Below are 18,350 nucleotides of genomic sequence, written 5' to 3' on the forward strand. Positions count from 1 at the left end.
AACCATGTCATGATTTCTGGATATTCTCTGAGTGCCACCTTGTTACATTACATTAGAGAAAAGGCAGACATCTCTACAGCTGATATCTCCAAAACACTGCAACTCACAAAACTCACCAATATATCTAAAACTCTGCAACTCACACCAAAACAATCTAGATGGATAAACAGTACTACAGGTATGAGGAAAAATATGTATTTTTGATTTTAGGGTGAGCTGTCCCTTTAATAGTAAAAAAGCTTCATTTGGCAGATGAAATTAAATGACCAGATTCCTGCACTAAGGCTTTGGCAATATTGGTTCCCTTCTGCCAGTTATAAATGTTCTAACTCATTAGTAAGATTAGTTAGCATTAACTGTGTGAGCAAAGTGAGCCCACATTGATTTATGGCAACTGTGTTATAACTTGTTTACATGTGTTTATTAATATTTATGAAGTGTTAACAACCTAGCTGAAAATACCAGACTGCTACATGGTAGCCTATGGTAGTTTGACTATATACACAAAGCAGAAATGTGTCAACGCATATTGTCTATATCAATGTAAAAAAAAATGTAAATGTAAATAAATGTAATATGTATGTAAGTAATAATGTATGTAATAATGTAAATGATGTACATAAATTATTATGTACATCAAATGTAATGTTTCTATTTTAAATGTAAATTCTGCTTTTACTCAGTTGATATCTGTGAGCATGAATACAAATAAACTCAACTAATAAATACCCTAATTATAAACATTTATGCATATAAGGCTGGTCTTATTGTAAAGTGGTACTGTTCTTTTAAAATGAACCATTATTTTTCAAACAGGCACACTATGTGAACACACCAGACTGACGGCCCAGGGACCCAGATCCAGAAATCGTCCAAGCAGGTCCAGAGCTCGTAGCCGATGCACCTGGCTAAGAAGGACCTGAAAGAGAACAGAGGTCAGAGGTCAACGGTGCGGCCTCGAAAACAAGAGGAAGCCTGAGAATACAGGAAGAGGAAGAGGAGGAGGAGGAGGAGGAGGAAGGACAGCAGGAGAGTGGGTGAGGAGGTGGAGTGAAACAGGTGGCTCTCCCACCACTACTGCTAACACACACTGGCACCAGCTCACCCTTGTTTACTCTGTGAGTGTGTGCGAAAGTGCACCAGTGTGGGGGCTTGGGTGCGTCCTTTTGGCTGCCATTTGTATTTGCTTCTTAAGGAGACATGGGGGTTTACGACAATACCCAAGTGTGTGTGTGTGTGCATATTTTGGTGTGTGTACCTGCAAAGTCAAAGTGACGCCAACACAGGAACACGACGTAGCAGTTTTGGTCACAGAGAACTATTTTTAGGAAGCATATGGTATGTGCTAAAAATGTATATATACGTGTGTGAGGTACGTAGTTTATGCAGCATTAAGCACAACGCAGCACAGAGTCTCTGGACACCGGTCCAACCCCATATGACTGTCCCACTGTGTGTGGGAACAAGCATATGGAGGAGCCCAGGTCCATACACACTAACTCTCTCTCTCTCTCACACACACACACACGCACTTCCACCAACACATAATAGTATTATTAGCGTCCTCCGTGACTTAAACCTGGTGAGCGTGACCATGCTAGCAGAAGGAGGCCGGGGGAAGACCAGCCCAGGGTTACCTCCAGCTCCAAGGAAGAGCGTGGGAACATGGACATGTGTGTGTGACGTAGGCGTGCGCTCTCTAAGAATAAAAGGCAGCAAGCAAGACTTCAATCTGATCGTCTCCTGATCAAAGCTTCTGTTTGTCACGATTCATGTTTCCAATCTGATTTGACGCAGATGTCAGGGAATATTTTCCACACTCTCACTCAAAAACACACACACACACACACACACACACACACACACACACACACACACACACACACACACACACACACACACACACACACACACACACACAAGCACATTTAATGCATGTGATTCAAATACCGCATTAACAAACATGTGCCAGTTCATCACAGCAGGGATGAAAATACAATCTCTGAGCAATGCTGTTATCTTAAAATGCATGAGAATGTGTGTGTGTGCATCATATTTGTCTCGGCTCCTTATTTGCGTAACACCTTGACTCCAATATCCTTTCAAGCGATGAGTAAGCACTTCCCAACATCCCGCTGTGTGCGTGTGTGTGCGAGCCGTGAGACACACTCCGTCATGTTATTATATGATGCATGTCTTAATCACTTTGCAGACACCTAATGCCCGATGTATGTTAATGTGTATGTGCTCCTGTTACGGTAACATGATAACTAAGAGACGCTGTAATCCCTTCGCAAAATCTGTTAATCCTTCCTGGATGAAATGGCTGTTGTCAAGACAACGCCGCACCGTATCTCTCCTTCCTGAGCTCTGTTGTCCTCCCTTTGCTCATTTCATTAAAGAGCATTATTGATGGGGTGCTCTCTGTTTGCCCATTCCTTGTTGCTCTTTGCATCTTTCAAATGGAGCCAGATTATATTTTGGCATAGAACCATAAATCCTCCAAGAGTCTACGCCCGTCTTTTAACTTCATTCTTATGCAACTGTGTGCTTAAAAGGGTATAAAACCTATTTATGTGTCCATCCGTTACATCAGAGAGCAAGAAGTAGCCTTGAGATTGCTTCCCTCACGGTGTAAAGCTGCATAAGGTTGCGTAATCTTAAAGGCTACTGCTGCTTTACTTCATCTCTTTCCACATCAACAGCGCGCACACACACACACACGCCTTCATACACCATCCCCAATCAGTCTGCCTTTTCCTTGGCTTTTAACAGGTCCCGACAGAACTGCTGTATGGACGGGCTGCGGCTCGCAGTGTGCTGAGTCAGCAGGAAATTACCATTCAACACGGACAGCGGTGTTACTACTGTGATATAATACAACACCACAACTGTACGGCCCCATGAGACGGTGCTGGTGGTGGAGGAAGGACGAGGGAAAAGGAGGGGAGAAACATCCCTCTGCTGGAACTCAACAGCTGATGCACACAACTACAAGGTTTTAGCAAGATTTCAGCCCAATTAAAGCACACCAAACAAATTGAACACCACTGCATGGGGCGCAACAGCCACTGTTCTTGTCACAGGCTTTGTTGCGGGGCTGTAACGAGGAAACTCGGCCTGCAAATGTTGAGCTCAAATTACAGAAAGAAATTCACAGCGCATACCCCACTGTTCTGCTGGCAGATCTAAAGCAACGACCTGGAGGAAGGAGTGTGTCGTATAAAGGAGGAGGATGAAGATAAATACAGGGAGGGAGAGAGGAGACCAGTGAGAGGTTGGTGTATTGCTGTAATTGAGATATTCTCAGTTAATGATGGACTCTTGGCAGGTGCTGAGTGTTCTTAAAAGACAGTTCACTCCTGTTTTTCTAGTCTTAGATATTTATCCATCCAGAGCCCCGTTTCCCAGAGCCTTCGTAGCGCTACGTGTGTCGTAAGTTGTATTTTAAGGTCTCCCTTTAGGTTGTCCCAACTCTGGGAAACAGCCCGTAACCTTAAGGGAGACCTTAAAATACAACTTACGACACACGTAGCGCTACGAAGGCTCTGGGAAACGGGGCCCAGATTGTTTTGGTGTGAGCAGCTGAGTTTTGGAGCTATTAGTCGTAGAGATGTCTGCCTTCTCTCCAATATAATGGAGACTACATGGCACTGGGCTTGAGGAGCTCCAAGCACCAAAAAATACATTTGAAAAACTCAACAACAATGTCTCTTTTCACAAATCATGACCTGGTTACTGAGGTTAATCCACAGACCTTGTTGTGAGCAGTTTCATGTAGGAGCTATTTTCTATCTGGTAGATAGAAAATAGAAATTAAGTAGCTCCAGGACATTCTACCACAGAAAGAAAGTAGCTGCTACATGAAAATGCTCGCAACAAGGTCTGCTTATTATGCTTATTAACCAGGTCATGATTTGTGTTTGTGTTTAAAATGTACTTTTTTGGTGCACAAACCGAGTGCTATTTAGTCCTGTTATAGTCAAGAAAAAACAGACAACTGTGCAGCCGATATCTTCAAATATCTGCAACTAACACAAAAACAATCTAGCTGGATAAATAACATTACAGATAAGAGGAAAAATATGCATTTTTGATTTTGTGGTGAACTGCCCCATTACAATGCTTAATAATCACACTGGAACTAAGTGCTGCTGAGATTGCAGCTTAATTAGAACAAACAGCAGAAATGCCAATATTATTCTCTGCAGGTTGATCTTGAAAATTATTGGGAGGATACACTTCTTTGTTAACTGGCAGTGGCAAACCAGAACCATGTCTTTTTTGTTATATTCCCAGTAGATCAGAGGTTTCACAGTGGACCAGGACCACATGTTGGGGAAACACACACACACAGACACAGACACACACACACACACACACACACACACACACACACAAACAGACACACACACACACACACACACACACACACACACACACACACACACACACACACACACACACACATAAGTGGAAGTGTCGGCACTGAAGAGAATAGCGCTGAGTTGGAAAATAATATGAGGGAAGAGTTCTCAGATCGCTCACTAGCTGAATCAGTGACAGGCTCTGAAATCTGATTTTGCAGCTTAATATTCATCCCCCTTGCTTAATTAATGACCATCATGAGTGCAAGAGACACTCAACCCCAGTTCTCTCTAAAATATCCTTCATTAATATCATAATTTATTTGAAAATCTACAGAATTTGGCAGACAGACAGTATCTGGGAATATTTAAAATGGAAAACAGTCACACAGAAGCTATTGGGCTATTTACACTCAGCCCACTATAAAGTGCAATGAAGTCCATGTAGGGACACTGGAGTCCAAGTCCTGTGTTAAACCACAAGTCAAAAAACAAAATTGTTATTATAATTTTAGATGTAGTTGACTTATTCCTTTCAGGGTTTTTTGTGTTATTGGGTTTAGTCAGTCATAGTTAGGTTGCTTTTAGGCACCACAACAACATGGTTAGGTTTAGGAAAATATTGTGGTTTGTCTCTGCCATCTGCGTGTAAATAGCCACCCCACCCTCAGTGAAAATAGCACTGTTCTCTACTAATAGGATCAGCCTATTTAAAAATGACCAGATATTAGGGTCAGAAAACACTGGAAGACTCGTGATTAATGTGATTTTTCAGGGGTATTTTTTTCTCTCTTATTATTTTTGGAGGGCATTATTTTGATAGTAGAATGTAGAAAAAGTGATGAGAAAGATGGAGAGGGAGACAAGGACTGACCTGTCTGGACATTGAACAGGGACGCTGTGATTAAATGGTAAGCGTTCCAAACCAACAGGCCAGGATCATGTTTTTCATTACTCTTTTTACACATATTTGAGGAGAAAACAACAAATGAAGCCCACTTTTAAAGACTGATTCAACATATAAAGGATCCCGATGAGCAGATGCTTCTCCCCACAACAGACGCCAGATCAAAAGTGACTAAATATAAATTCTTCAATAGAATCTATTTCCCTCCAGTAGGACAACAGGCAATGAAACCAGGGCCTGATACCATCCAGTCTCTGATGGCGATGCAACTCCAGCCAAGGTGATATAGTGCATGTTTTTTAGTTACCTATAATTGGGTACTTTCTTGCAAAAAAAAAGTTGAGATAACAGAGATAACAAAGGTGTGAGTGTTAATTATTTGGAGTGGCTAAAAATTGCCATTTCCAGTGCTATAAGGGTCATACTTATGCTGTGTCCCAGTCAAAGTCGTAATTTCCCAGTTGAAATTTCAAAATTACAACAAAGCATTCCAGGTGCATGAAGCCAAAAGTAAACAAAAAACATGGCAGAGTTTCGTTGGCAAGCACACACACAATTAAACCCTCAGCAGCGCACCCTCCTGCATATACAAACCACACAGAGGAAGACAAGTGATGCATACGACGCCATTATACATTTTAATTTATGGCACTTCAGCCGATGGAAAGAGAGTGAACCTCTTGATACTTTCTAAGAAAACTAACAGAGGTTAGTGTCCAGTTTGACTCATCTGGCCCACTGGTGCAGACAGGTGGTATCTTTTCAGGTTATGGGTGTGGGAGTAAATGCAAAAAATGTCTCCTAAAGGTGTGTTGCAACCTGTATTTAACTCATACTGATTTTGTATTATTTTCAATTGCATTCATATTAATTATTTTTACATTTAGTTTTATTTACTCTTTTGTGAATGTGCCTTAAACGCATCCAAATCTCACAGAGTGTGTACAGCATTTATCCTGTGTGTGGGTTCTGTTTATTTTTATTCATTTCACTGTTTTTTAAATTATTTGCTTTCCGAGTTACATTTTCTGCCCTGTGATTAGTTGCTGTAGGCATTTTTCTTACACACCATTAACAATGTGAGATACATTCAAGTGGGTAACTCTATATAAGATGCTAGTTTCACTGGTATCTGTTTATCTTTAAATGCAACTATCTACTTTAACTTTAACTGATGGTATAAAGCAATTTCTCTTTTTAGATCAGCTTTATTGTCCTTTTTTAATCTTCAAGTTGGTAAAAAAAATGCCTTTATACTTCGGGTTACTTCAGATTGGAATAAGTTAGTTGTAAATATCCATTGTTTATCGCCATTTTGCTCAAAAATGTTTTGTTTTTTTAATCTGCAAAAACAATATGTTTTCAGTAATACTATCACTGTTCATTTACTTATTTTAAGATTAATCACTGTTATTTTTCTTTTGATTATATTTAATGTAACATAACCTGTTTCTGTCTGTTCTTTTTTTGATTTGTTATTTAGTTAATTTAGGTTTGGTTCTGATTGTGGCTGTTTGTTTGTTTTGTCACTGATGTGTTATAAAGTGTTTCTTGTACCGTTCTGTTTTCCATTTGTGAGTGTTTGTTTGGGACCCTCTTGAAAATAAGATGATATATCAAAGGGTATTTACTGAGATAATATATTTCTACACAATAAAGAGCATCATTCAAAACAAACAAAAAAGGAAAATTAGATTTATATGGCAGAAGATAAGAGGTGGAATTTGTTTCACTGAACAATGAATCTCATTTTAAAAGCTAAAAAAGAACAAAAAAAAAAATCAGGCAAGTTAATTTTTTTTAAATCAAATTTCCAATGGCCTTCTTTGAGCTTGTGCATTTAATATCTCTTTGTTTATATAACCAAATGTATAGTAGCTGTCCCACTAATGTGATAGCATTCTTAATCCAGATTTGAATAGGGAATTCACTGAGTGAGTAAAATTGTTGTTGTTTTCTATTTAAAAAAAACAACAACATAAAGAACTGTCAGCACATGTACATGTAAAAGGTGGGTAATGGAGATGAATGTATCCATACATTTGTGTGCTTCACATGTGCAGGAGCTTTTTTTCTGTCCATGCTCTTTATATACCTCCCATAACAGAGTGCTTCATTTGAAATTTGTAGATGAAGAGAAGAAAGTGAGAATATTGGTGTATATATATGTATACTGCTGTCCAGAGAGACTTAATGATGCAAAATGAGTGAAGAAAGCAAAAAAAGCTGTTTGCATTATATGTATCAGCATATTACACTTTCTTTCATCAATTTTCTGTATTTGATATTCCACAACACTGTCTGCAGTTTGCTTTAGTTTGTGTCTTTTGGTTTGACTGAAATCTGTAATCACGGTTCCTTAAGCCATCACTATTGACTACTGCTAAAAATGTTTTCATAGTACATACTGAATTATAATTACTGGTGCAGTGCCCATTCAAAGCGTGCCTGTTTGGAACGGGCTGTTTTCTTGGCCTCTGCATTTTAGGCCGGAGAACCGTTCATCCAAAAACACTCAACACTGATTTCTTATGGTTAACAAAACGTTAATATTAAAACTCAGATGAGCCGACGCCTGTTAGACATAAACACTGAGAGAGAGGGTCAACCATGACCCAGTCGGTTATAAGTGATGACCGGGCCTGAAATTACATCATTTTTAGGGGTAAGACCACTTGGCCTTTGGTGCTGTCATTGTCTGAGGACAAAAAGACGAGAAGCAAGATCAACAAGGCCATCAAATTAAACAATTACATGAAGTCAATGGAAAAAGTGACTTTAACTTAATTTGTTAATACCACATGAATGGACACTGGAAGTCAGTCACAGAAGGGGTTGCTCAGCATTTAACATCATATGATGTCAGTGGTGAGCAATATTTATGTTTTTTAATTATTTAATTCATTACTATCTAAGTCATAATTTTGAGAAAGTTTGTTATTTTTTCAGATATGAAGTCATTATTTTAAGATAATAGCAAATATAGCACAGTCTGTTTCTGTTTCTGACAGATTTCACAATCTGTCTGTTTGTCACTGTTAACAGTCTCCAGTCTGCAGCTGAAACTACAGAACTGTAGAGAAATATCAGGCATCATGATCAAAGAGAGTTTAAATCACATTGACACTTCTCTCTATAGTCACATGCAGCCTTCCTCACGCTTCTCTCTGCTGAAAGTCATCACAGTTAACAGCCCGGTGGTTTTCCAGCGTTTCATACCAGACGCCAAATGTAACCAACCACTGGTTGTGTGACAGCGTTTCACTTGATACTTGAAACTTAACTAAAACTTGTGCAATTCTGATGATAATAAAAAAAAAAAACTAAAACTGAATGGCATTTTAGTCAAAAGACTAAAACTAAATCAAAATTTGCTGTCAAAATTAACACTGCTTGGGAACACCAATGCACGTCACACCCATAACTCAAACTGAAATTGAAGAACTTGAATTAAAAAAGAAGAAAGAGACTGTGATTGGATGTTTGTGTGTGTGTGCGTGTGTGTGTGTGTGTGTGTGTGTGTGTGTGTGTTTGTACCTGCAGTACAATGGGGAGCTGCTCAGGGGGGTTCCTGTTCTCCACACCCATCGTCAACCACACCTGAAACGCTGTCAGCTGCTCCGCAAAGAAAGGACTGTGCTGTGGACACAGAACAGACAGGTAGTGTTTATCATGATTTTAAAGACTTAATTGCTCTTACTCTTTCTGCCTCTAACACACAGACACGCACAGTAATGAGCCAGTCTGCAGTGACTAGCTTATCGCCTCATAAAGGCTCTGACACAATGAGCTAAGAAGTGACACTGCACTGCAGTGGCGACATAAATCCTGATCTATCATGATCACCTTCCCTCTCTTCCTCCCTCTCTCTGCTGCCACGGCAGTTTGCCTGATTGATTGGTTGCTGGCCGCAGAGTTTTTGATCACGCTGAGTGTTAATATTGCGACGGGAATTACGACAGCGTTGTGTAGACGCTTGATGGATGCAGAGAGGGGAAATATCAATGCTTCGTGGCTGGATGGCTAAATTAATTTGTGCATAATCAAAGCTTAATAACTCTATACACACACGTTCACACACTCACTGATACATGAAAGAAAGTGGTGTATGGTGGGTGTAGGGCAAGCTTAAAGACTGAGCTCCTGTATTCACATCAAACAGTGTGTATAATGTTTCATTTTGGGAGGGAATATAAAAACAAAATAATGTTGTCACTGACTTAAATGTGAGATTTTAAAGACCTTTTCAATGGAGTTTAATACCAGTCTTATGATCATACTGGCCAGAGTATCCCAGTGTGATGCAAACCAGTTGGGACAACCCTGCAGGGGTTAAACTTAGGCCCAGGGTTGGAGTCAGCCCATGAAAGGAAGAGGGCAAAACATGCTGACCTGGAGCACAGGGAGAGCAGATGGAACGTGAGGCTCTAACCAGTGGAAGTGGGCTCTAGAAGCTTTGTCTGCTAAAAGACCCACAGAGAGCCAGACTGCACAAGGCAACCAGGGAAACGTCTATGAGTGGTGGTCCCCAGCTGATGACACTGCAGCTTACAGGTGGAGGTGCGGCAGGCCTAGAGCCCAGCAGGATGAACACCTACCTGTTCAGTTCAAAAATAGAGTAATGAATTGCATTACTTTTCCATTACCTTCACCAAAACCGCTTCAGAAGTACAACTAAGCATTAAAAAATGGAAGAAGAATACAGTTTCATAGTGATGTCCTCACATAATTCCTATATGGCAACACATGGTGAAGATTCTTTCAAATCATTCCCAGCAGCCTCTCTCAGCTGTGTCTAACAGGTGTAACCACAACCTGAAGCATTTAGATGTAAGTCTATTTTCTCTGTCAATGCACATTTAAACAGAAAGTTGATAAACAGTGAAAAAACACTGAATAAATACTTGGTGGAGCAAAATGTGCTGCTCTCTGCTCCGGGTTTATAATTTAAGTAAGGACAGCAACTAGCAATGGCCCACATTTCCCATCATGCCTACAGCACTGGACTGAGTACTATATCATATAGTTATTACATGAAGAAACAGGAACATATGTTTTACTAATGCTTATGAAATTTATTTTCACTTTGAGCTTTTCTACAGAAATCTGATTTTTCTCTGCGTTATTAATGTCCATATGGCTCAGTGAAACAAAAAGAAATACTTGGGTTAGGGGTTAGAAAGGGTTAAGCTACTGCCAATACTGTATAGTTGTCAAGAGTAGAAAACAAAACTGAATTTGAACTATATTTTTCTGCAGCTTTAAACTGACAGAGACCAAGAAAATGAGGTAAACAGTTGGAGCACATCAGAGAGGAATTAAAGGCTCCTGAAAGACGGAGCAAGACAGAGAGGGATGATCCCCTTTAGTAGTCCTCAGAGGCTCAATTACGCTGCCGGTAAGTGTTTTCGGCCCGAGTGCAGGAGAAAGGAGAAGAGGATTGAGGATGGAAAACTGCTCCCGGGGGAGCGATGGAAAAGATGCCCACCTCTGAGGGCCAGGTGGAGGAGAGGAAAGGCCTAGATAAAAAGTGCTAACATCGGCTGCTAGGGCCCCATTTTCTCTGTTTTCAGAGTTTTCTGATTAGTTTTTATTACAAAGCACAGGTTGCTGCTCCTGTCTGTCCAGCATCTGGTGACTATGTGTCTGCTCACACACACACACACAAAAATGTTGTGTTGACCCAGATATCTGAAGTCATCATCAGTCCAATCAGCCTCCTGCAGCGTGTTTATATCACACTCAGCATCTCCATCAGAGTCTCCAGCCGTGTCAGTAAATATAACAATAAAGTGGGGCTGAAAGTGCAGGGCCAGTGGTTTCACAAACTATTTTTTATTTGACACTCACACTTGAATTATTAGACTTGACATTTTACAATGTTATCCACTGGGAATGTGTGTGTGTTTGAAAGATTAATAGAGATGCTGTGCTGTAGATGCTGGTGGTGGAGAACTTGCAGTGCAAACAAGAAGTGTTGATGTTTACAGGCATCAGTGGTGGACAGCGCCATCCATCAATGCTAGATAAACAGTAACCTCTAACCTACACACACACTTGCTCACACACACACACACACGCACACACACACACACAGTCAGATGGAGCATCTTTCAATTGTTGAAGTGAAGCTGAGGAGGTCTCAATGTTTGTTTTTCTCACACACACACTTACTCTGAAGGCGGTGCCCTCCTCAATAATGGTAGGCAGCTGAGATAGGCAGATGTCCACAGCCAGGTCCCACGCTTGCCTGTAGAGAGGTGAGATAAACACACACACACACACACTGCATTAAAATTTCCACATGCATTATGAAGACTAACCCCAAAACCACACAACCTCGCTGCAGCTTAAAAAATGCCCTGAAGCAACATAAACAAATACATTTCAGGTTAGCTTGGTTATTCTTCAACCTGACAATTATTTCGCCATGTTTTTGTGTCTAATTGACTGGTTGGGACATCAATTTTTTGAGACTGGTCCACTACTGAGGGAGACCGCTGTAGTCGGCAGCCTTGAATCAGGCTGCAGTGTAATCCTTAAGGGCAACTGCAACCATCAAAGTACATTTTGGAAAGGATGCCTAGAGAAATAGGCCTTCTTTTTTTTAAGAGTAAGTTCTTTTTTGTTTAACCAGAAACAGCTGTTTTATGCTCTTGGCAAAGCCGCCAGACTCCATTTAGACAAACACTACTTTAATCATCGTGAAACACGCTTCCATCAAACTCGACAGGACCAAAGTAAAACTCAACGCAAAGTTCATCTTTCCACTGTTCCAGTTTTTTTTTTTTTTATGGTCACAATAACTCCTTAATTCACCGCGTTAGATGAGACAATATTCTGACCATACATGCCTTTTCTTTCTGCTGCTTCTCTGATATCTGACCTCCCACTCACTTCTTCCCTGATATGTTCACATATGTCACAGTGAATAATTGGTTTATTTAGATCAAACCAGAACTGGTGATTGCTGGAACTCTGTAAAGATGAACCAAGATGCTGAATAAAGATGACAATGACAATGATAAAATCACTGTCTGGGTAAACAAAAAGGATCTTAGTCTTCAACAAAAAGGTCTGTCTTTGTAGGGATCCTTTCAGACAAAGATAGACACTTAGATAGTTTCTTAGACACAAAAACATGGGAATATAGGGTCCAGGTTAAAAAATACCAAACTTACCCTTTAAGTCGTTGGTCATGGCTTTCCCTGCTCACCATCCTAATTCTCCCCAGCTCATGTTTTCTCCCTCACATTCTTCACCGTGCGCATACACGTCATTAAATTCCCAGCTGGAGGTCCTGAAGAGGGCAGTAAGGAGCCTAATCCTTTTCTCAGCACCAGCGTTCTCTCATGGTCTCATCATATCTAATTCATGGGGTTATGTAACTCACATCAAACCTTATTGCAGGGTTCTCTAGTCTTTCTGTGTCTATCTCTCTTTCCTTCTAATTTCCAGCTCCTTTTTCTTGCAGCAAATTGAGCTTAGGGCCTCGATGGGGCTTTTTCCTCTCAGTTAGCACGAGTTAGGGGTTGAGTCATGCTCCCAGTAGATGCACTGCTATGTAATGTGATGCTGAAGGAGTGACACCGAGTTCACTCTGTCTGAGATTCTTTCTGCTGCTTAAACAGCTTTTCCCATTTGCTGGGAGCGGTGTAATAAAGTTGCACTCTGGGTTGACCGCAAAGGGTTGAAGGTACAGTGGATTCACTGCTGTCATGAATGTGAAACATGCAAACATGCTGTGCTGCATATTGCTAAAAAAAAAAGGCTTAATTAGAAAAGTAGGAGCTACATTTTGGCAGGTGGTATGCTTGCTCTATCAACCACTAAAAGTCAACAAAAAGGCAATTTATCCCAGTTGGTAAAAGTTCAAGCTAAATGGGAGAGTTTAGAAATTCAGCAGCTGCTGTGACAGGTAAAACATTTAGCTTTCAGCAAAAATGTCAACTGTGCAAAACAAACATTACTGGCTTAGTAAGAACAGGTGTTACTCATTTAACAAAGTTTTTGTTACCATACGAGGCCTGATTTTAGAGAATTTAAACCATACATTGATGGTGTATGCACTTACTTAACCAAAAAACATTCAACAAATGTTACACAAAGACCTCAATTTGTCTTTTAATGTATGTATGGAGGCCCCTCCAAACCAAGGTTTCAAGGTTTTTGTGAGATTTACAGATTTGATCCAGTTATTTTTGTTTTCATATATTATATATATTATATATATATTATCGGTATAATTCAAGAACACTAAAGAACTATAAATGAAATTACTCCGTTCTCTCGTCATAACCTATGTGAGCTGGGTCTCCCTGAAATTGAAAATGAGGCTTCCTAAGCCCCACCCCTTTTTGTTCTGTGCTCCAATAACAGTTCTAACTGGCTAGCTAACCATCAATTGTTAGATAGCTAGTTCCATCTGACAGCTCATGTTAGTAAAACAATCACTAACTAGTTAGTTAATGTACATAAATTGTTAGCTAGCTATTAACATCTGATAGCTAATGCTAGCAAAATGCTAGCTGAGTAGTAGAAAACTTGTGTATATGTTGCTTTACAGCTCCTCCACCAATATCTTATAAACATCATAAAAAAAATGACAAGACAAGCAAATACAGCATATCTAATCACAGGAAACAGGAAAGCATGTGTTTGGCATTGGCATGCTTTTTCCAATGGATTCTTTATAAAGTTGTTGAACCACGTGTCAGTTCAACATTCAGTCTCTTTCTCTCCCGATTTGCAACTGCGTTGTTTTTCACTTAACCTGAATCTGATGATAGCCTGCCAGAACTTCCTGTAATTAGTCTGAAATCCTGAACCATCCCAAAAAATATTTTCCCTCTAAGAGCAAACCAAACTGTGGTTCAATCTGATCCAGGCCAAGACCATTTCAGCTGGACCAAAGTTCAGCTGTTTGGTTTGGACCGCGGTCTGGGGAGGTTTCTTACCTGTCATTTTGGTTCGGATGAAACTGAAAAGTCTGAAAGTGGCATACTACTTCTAGATGCACGTGTCAGTGTAGTATTTGTGGGTTATTTTTGTTCAATTAAACTGATTTGCAGAGCATCTGTTATGCTAAGTGCTTGTTTATAGCATGGTTTCAGAATCACTAACATACTAAATTACTTCTTGTGTCTCAGTGGTAGTTGTTAATTGAGAGGGAAAGTAAATTACATTTTGGAACAGACAATCTCATAAGCAAAGGTGTGGTGGATATACTCTTCCAATTCTGACTCAAGACCGAATTTGAAGGTGGGATCCTAAATTGTAGTGGGTAGGTGTTGGAGTAGATTGTCTTTTCAATGTCTTACGCTCATTTTCCTTCCAGCACAATGGCAGCATGTGATTGACTTGGAGCTTTCTACCTGATGAAGTAATGGTGCAACTGAATGTATTATCAACTTGTACAGCCAATGATTTCATGTCTAGCCTTTTGTGAAATCACTCTTTAAAGTTGGTCTAATGCTGTCTCATCTAGTTTTGATTCATTTGATTATATAAGCTTCTCTCTTTATTTTTGGGACTTTTTCTTTTTAACTTTTGTGCCTTTGGTTTCCGTTATTATTTGTTTGTTCTCTTTTGTTTTTCTTTGGAATACATGATTAAAACTTTATTGTATAAAAAATTAATTCTGAGAGATGTAACAAGAGCTATGTGTTGAGGAAGGATCTTTTTCTAACTCGTTTGGTATCATGATAGATTTTTAAGTTATCTAAAGACATCTCTAATTGTAAGAAAGACATAAAATACTAACATCTTACAATAAGCTTTGAATTTTCCTGTAATTAATTATTACTTTATTTATTTATGAGGAAAATAAACTTTCTGGTCTGAATACACAGAGAAATTCTCACTCACTGAGGTATTTCTTTTAGGTTTCATAACTAGAGGTACTGGGACTGGAGTCAATTTTGCAAACAAACATCTATCCATGCTGGCGTTTATGTAATCCAACGTCGAGGAAACAAGCAGATAGAGCAGTCTAATCCGCGAAGGCACACTCGCAGGGAGGAGGCTGTTGCACCATTTGAGATGACAGCGTTAACTCGCATGATGCCTGCCAATAGCAATGAGTAACTCATCACCAAAACCTGCCTGTGTGTGTGTGTGTGTGTGTGTGTGTGTGTGTGTGTGTGTGTGTGTGTGTGTGTGTGTGTGTGTGTGTGTGTGTGTGTGGTGAGTGAGATGAGGGGACAGCCGACAGAGGAGTGTAGGGGACCAGTTGGCGGCTGACTAAGCTCTTTTTCCTGTTGCCTGCAGAGTGCTGCAGCAACGCGCACTCACAAACACACATATAAAGTACACGCACACACTCCCCCACACACACTCCCACACTGAAACTGCCCACAAGGGAGTCATCAGCCTTGGGTTTATCTGCTCTCCCCTATTCTGCTCCATTTGAATAACAATTGCTGTTTGTGTCGGGGCACCGACATCGATCAACGAGCCCCCAAACTGCTTAATTCCCCCTCTCCATCGTCGTCTCCACCCATCTATGCTCATCCAAACTTTTATTTTTCTACTCGCCTTTTATCTCTGGCACTTCCATTTTTTATCGTTCCCTCAGTCTTGTTTCCTGCACTTTTAAAGCACCTCTCTGCCGTTATTCTGTCCTCCTTAATACTGCATGCGCTGCTGTGAAACAAAGTGCAACTCCCAATTTCTTTGGCGGTAAACAGCACAATATACCCCCAATCTAAAATAATGGGCTGCTATACGAGCAAGAAAGAAAGACTATCGCTTGCTCAAGGAGCAAGGAGCAGTTGTTCTTTACAATAAGTGATGCCAGGGTGTTACACAATGAGTCGCTCCTCAAGGCAAAAAGAGTGAGAGAGCGTTTTTTTTTTTTTCTCAACATGAGCCAGATAATGAGTGGGAGAGATGGAGTGAGGCATTTATAGCAGAGCAAGAAGAGAAACAATAGATAGTGGGAGAAGTGTTTGTGTAACTAAAGGGAGATAGATGATAGGATAATGTTTCTTACACACTATGGAGGAGCATGTAAAGTCAATGGACACCAGGGAGGTTTTTCAGACCTCTGTGTGTCTGTATTTACGTCTCGTAATGAGAAAACTTGGAGATCAAATCAGTGAGTTGGTAGAAAATACAAAACACGCCAAGAACTTCTGTCTCATGCTGTGTGACTGAAGGAGACAACAAGCTTTGTGTTATTCAATAATTCAAGAAAAAACTTTTTGTGGACTACTGTTGTCGTACCACTGCTTTTAACCTAAATCTGCCATGTCTGTTACGGCTAGAGGTGTCCAACATGTCCCATGAGGTCTTTTATGTTGCATTTTCGTGCTCTTCGGATCACCGTACTTCTCGTGTTGGCAAGTTGTTCTTCTGACTTTGGTACGTTCATGAGCTTTTAAGTTGTACAACATTCTACGAAGGGTAGGGTAGGGTTGTTGTTGTCGTTGTTATCATACTTGTCGTAGCACCAGGGAAGGGTTGGTTCAGAAAAGATTCATGTGGCTGTTCAAGTACGCTGAAACTTATTTTTTTATGTTACAAAGTGATTTTGTGTTTGACTTGTTGCTGCGCCAGTAAAACCAAAATATTAATCTACCTGACTTGTTATCGGGGTTAATGCTAACAACTTTTGCAGCTAATCTAGATCACTACACAACTCACGAATACCCCTGACCTAGGTTCTGGGTTACAACTGGAGTTGGTCCGTGGGTGCTAGACAGCGGCTGCCCACTGTTTTTAGTTTTAGGATGTGTTAAATGCAGAGAATGAATGAAAGTGTATTATTGTGCTCTATTGATTGCTTGACCACAATGATTTGAACTTAACCTGTAACCATTTGGCAGTACCACTGCCTCGAGGGCCCACTAGATGGTACTCTGATTGAAGTCATGTAACAAAATTTTCACTGACTTTTTGAGTTCTTGTTCCCACTTGAGGGTGTGTTCATGTGAATTTTCCCAGCTGGGAACTCATTTTTCTGATTATTCCAACACTGTTTTTTATTTAATTTCAAAGTGCAATCAATGGACCCCCTTTTTCTAGGGGGTCCATATGAATGCATGGTTAACATCCCCCAGAGAATGGGTGTTACCTTGCTGCTTTCATTTAAAGCTGGGGGTTGTGTGTGTGTGTGTGTGTGTGTGTGTGTCTGTGTGTGTGTGTGTGTGTGTGTGTGTGTGTGTGTGTGTGTGTGTGTGTGTGTGTGTGTGTGTGTGTGGTGCCCCAACTCCCCATACAACTGGACTTGTCCTGCTGTACAGTATCTGCTTCTGCTGTGAAGCAGAAAGCAACACATAGAGAAACACTGGCAACAGGCAACATATAGAAATAACTGAGAAACACAAGGATGGACATTATACTTAGCATGAACGAGGTGTATGCATATGCTAGAGACTAGAAGCGAATAAAAACACCTACATGTTTTGGCTCACACTTCCTCAACAGCATTTATTTTGAGAAGTTGTGAAAGTAATTAAAGTGTTTCATGTTGTTTTTCTGTGTTGTACGGTAACTGCAGGTTAAACTACGGGAGAAAATTTCACATATACTCTGACTGCTGACTCGTGTATTAAAACAACTGATTGTCCTCTTTTTACATTAATCAATCTGTGTTTGTAGATGAGAAATAATGTGCTACATCAGAGGTCCAACAGTGATACTCCTGGCAATAATATTGAGTATTCGGGAGCAGTAACAGTGCAACATTAACAACCAGTGCAGAAACAAACCAGACGTGTGTTTGTTTGCTTTATTACTGAGAGTTTGTTGAGAAGAAATATTTTTGTCATCCCTGTTAAAGCAACATTAGGTAACTATTCTACCTTAAATGACAGTTTCAAAATCATTTTGATGCTACAATGACTTTTAATAATGGCGCCTCCGTCATTCCCACTCCTTTATCACAAACTCTGGTGGCCAAGTCACGACAAGAGCGTAACCCTTTATGGGACGCTTTAGGACAGAGCAAGTCACATAAAACCAACTACATCCCTGATTTGGGTGAAACTAGTTCATATTTTATGGGGAAATGTTTTCCGGTTTTCCAGCTGCTAAATTTTCCTAATGGAAAGAAAACTGCTGCTAAAGTCAGT

The 18,350-nt window shown here is 40.2% G+C and overlaps 1 protein-coding gene across 1 annotated transcript in view; it reads right to left on the reverse strand.

The window, feature by feature from the left end:
• Window positions 1-18,350, reverse strand: part of rptor (regulatory associated protein of MTOR, complex 1) — a 215,648-nt gene that overhangs the window by 70,982 nt on the left and 126,316 nt on the right. Inside the window, exons 11-13 of the mRNA XM_084715786.1 lie at window positions 11,449-11,524; window positions 8,812-8,913; window positions 836-919 (exon numbers count right to left, since the gene is read on the reverse strand). Coding sequence (XP_084571912.1) covers window positions 836-919; window positions 8,812-8,913; window positions 11,449-11,524 — 262 coding nt within the window. The remainder of the gene's footprint in view (window positions 1-835; window positions 920-8,811; window positions 8,914-11,448; window positions 11,525-18,350) is intronic.

The sequence above is a fragment of the Lutjanus erythropterus genome, chromosome 3, assembly GCF_056507025.1.
Source record: "Lutjanus erythropterus isolate fLutEry1 chromosome 3, fLutEry1.hap2, whole genome shotgun sequence".
NCBI classification, from domain to species: domain Eukaryota; kingdom Metazoa; phylum Chordata; class Actinopteri; order Lutjaniformes; family Lutjanidae; genus Lutjanus; species Lutjanus erythropterus.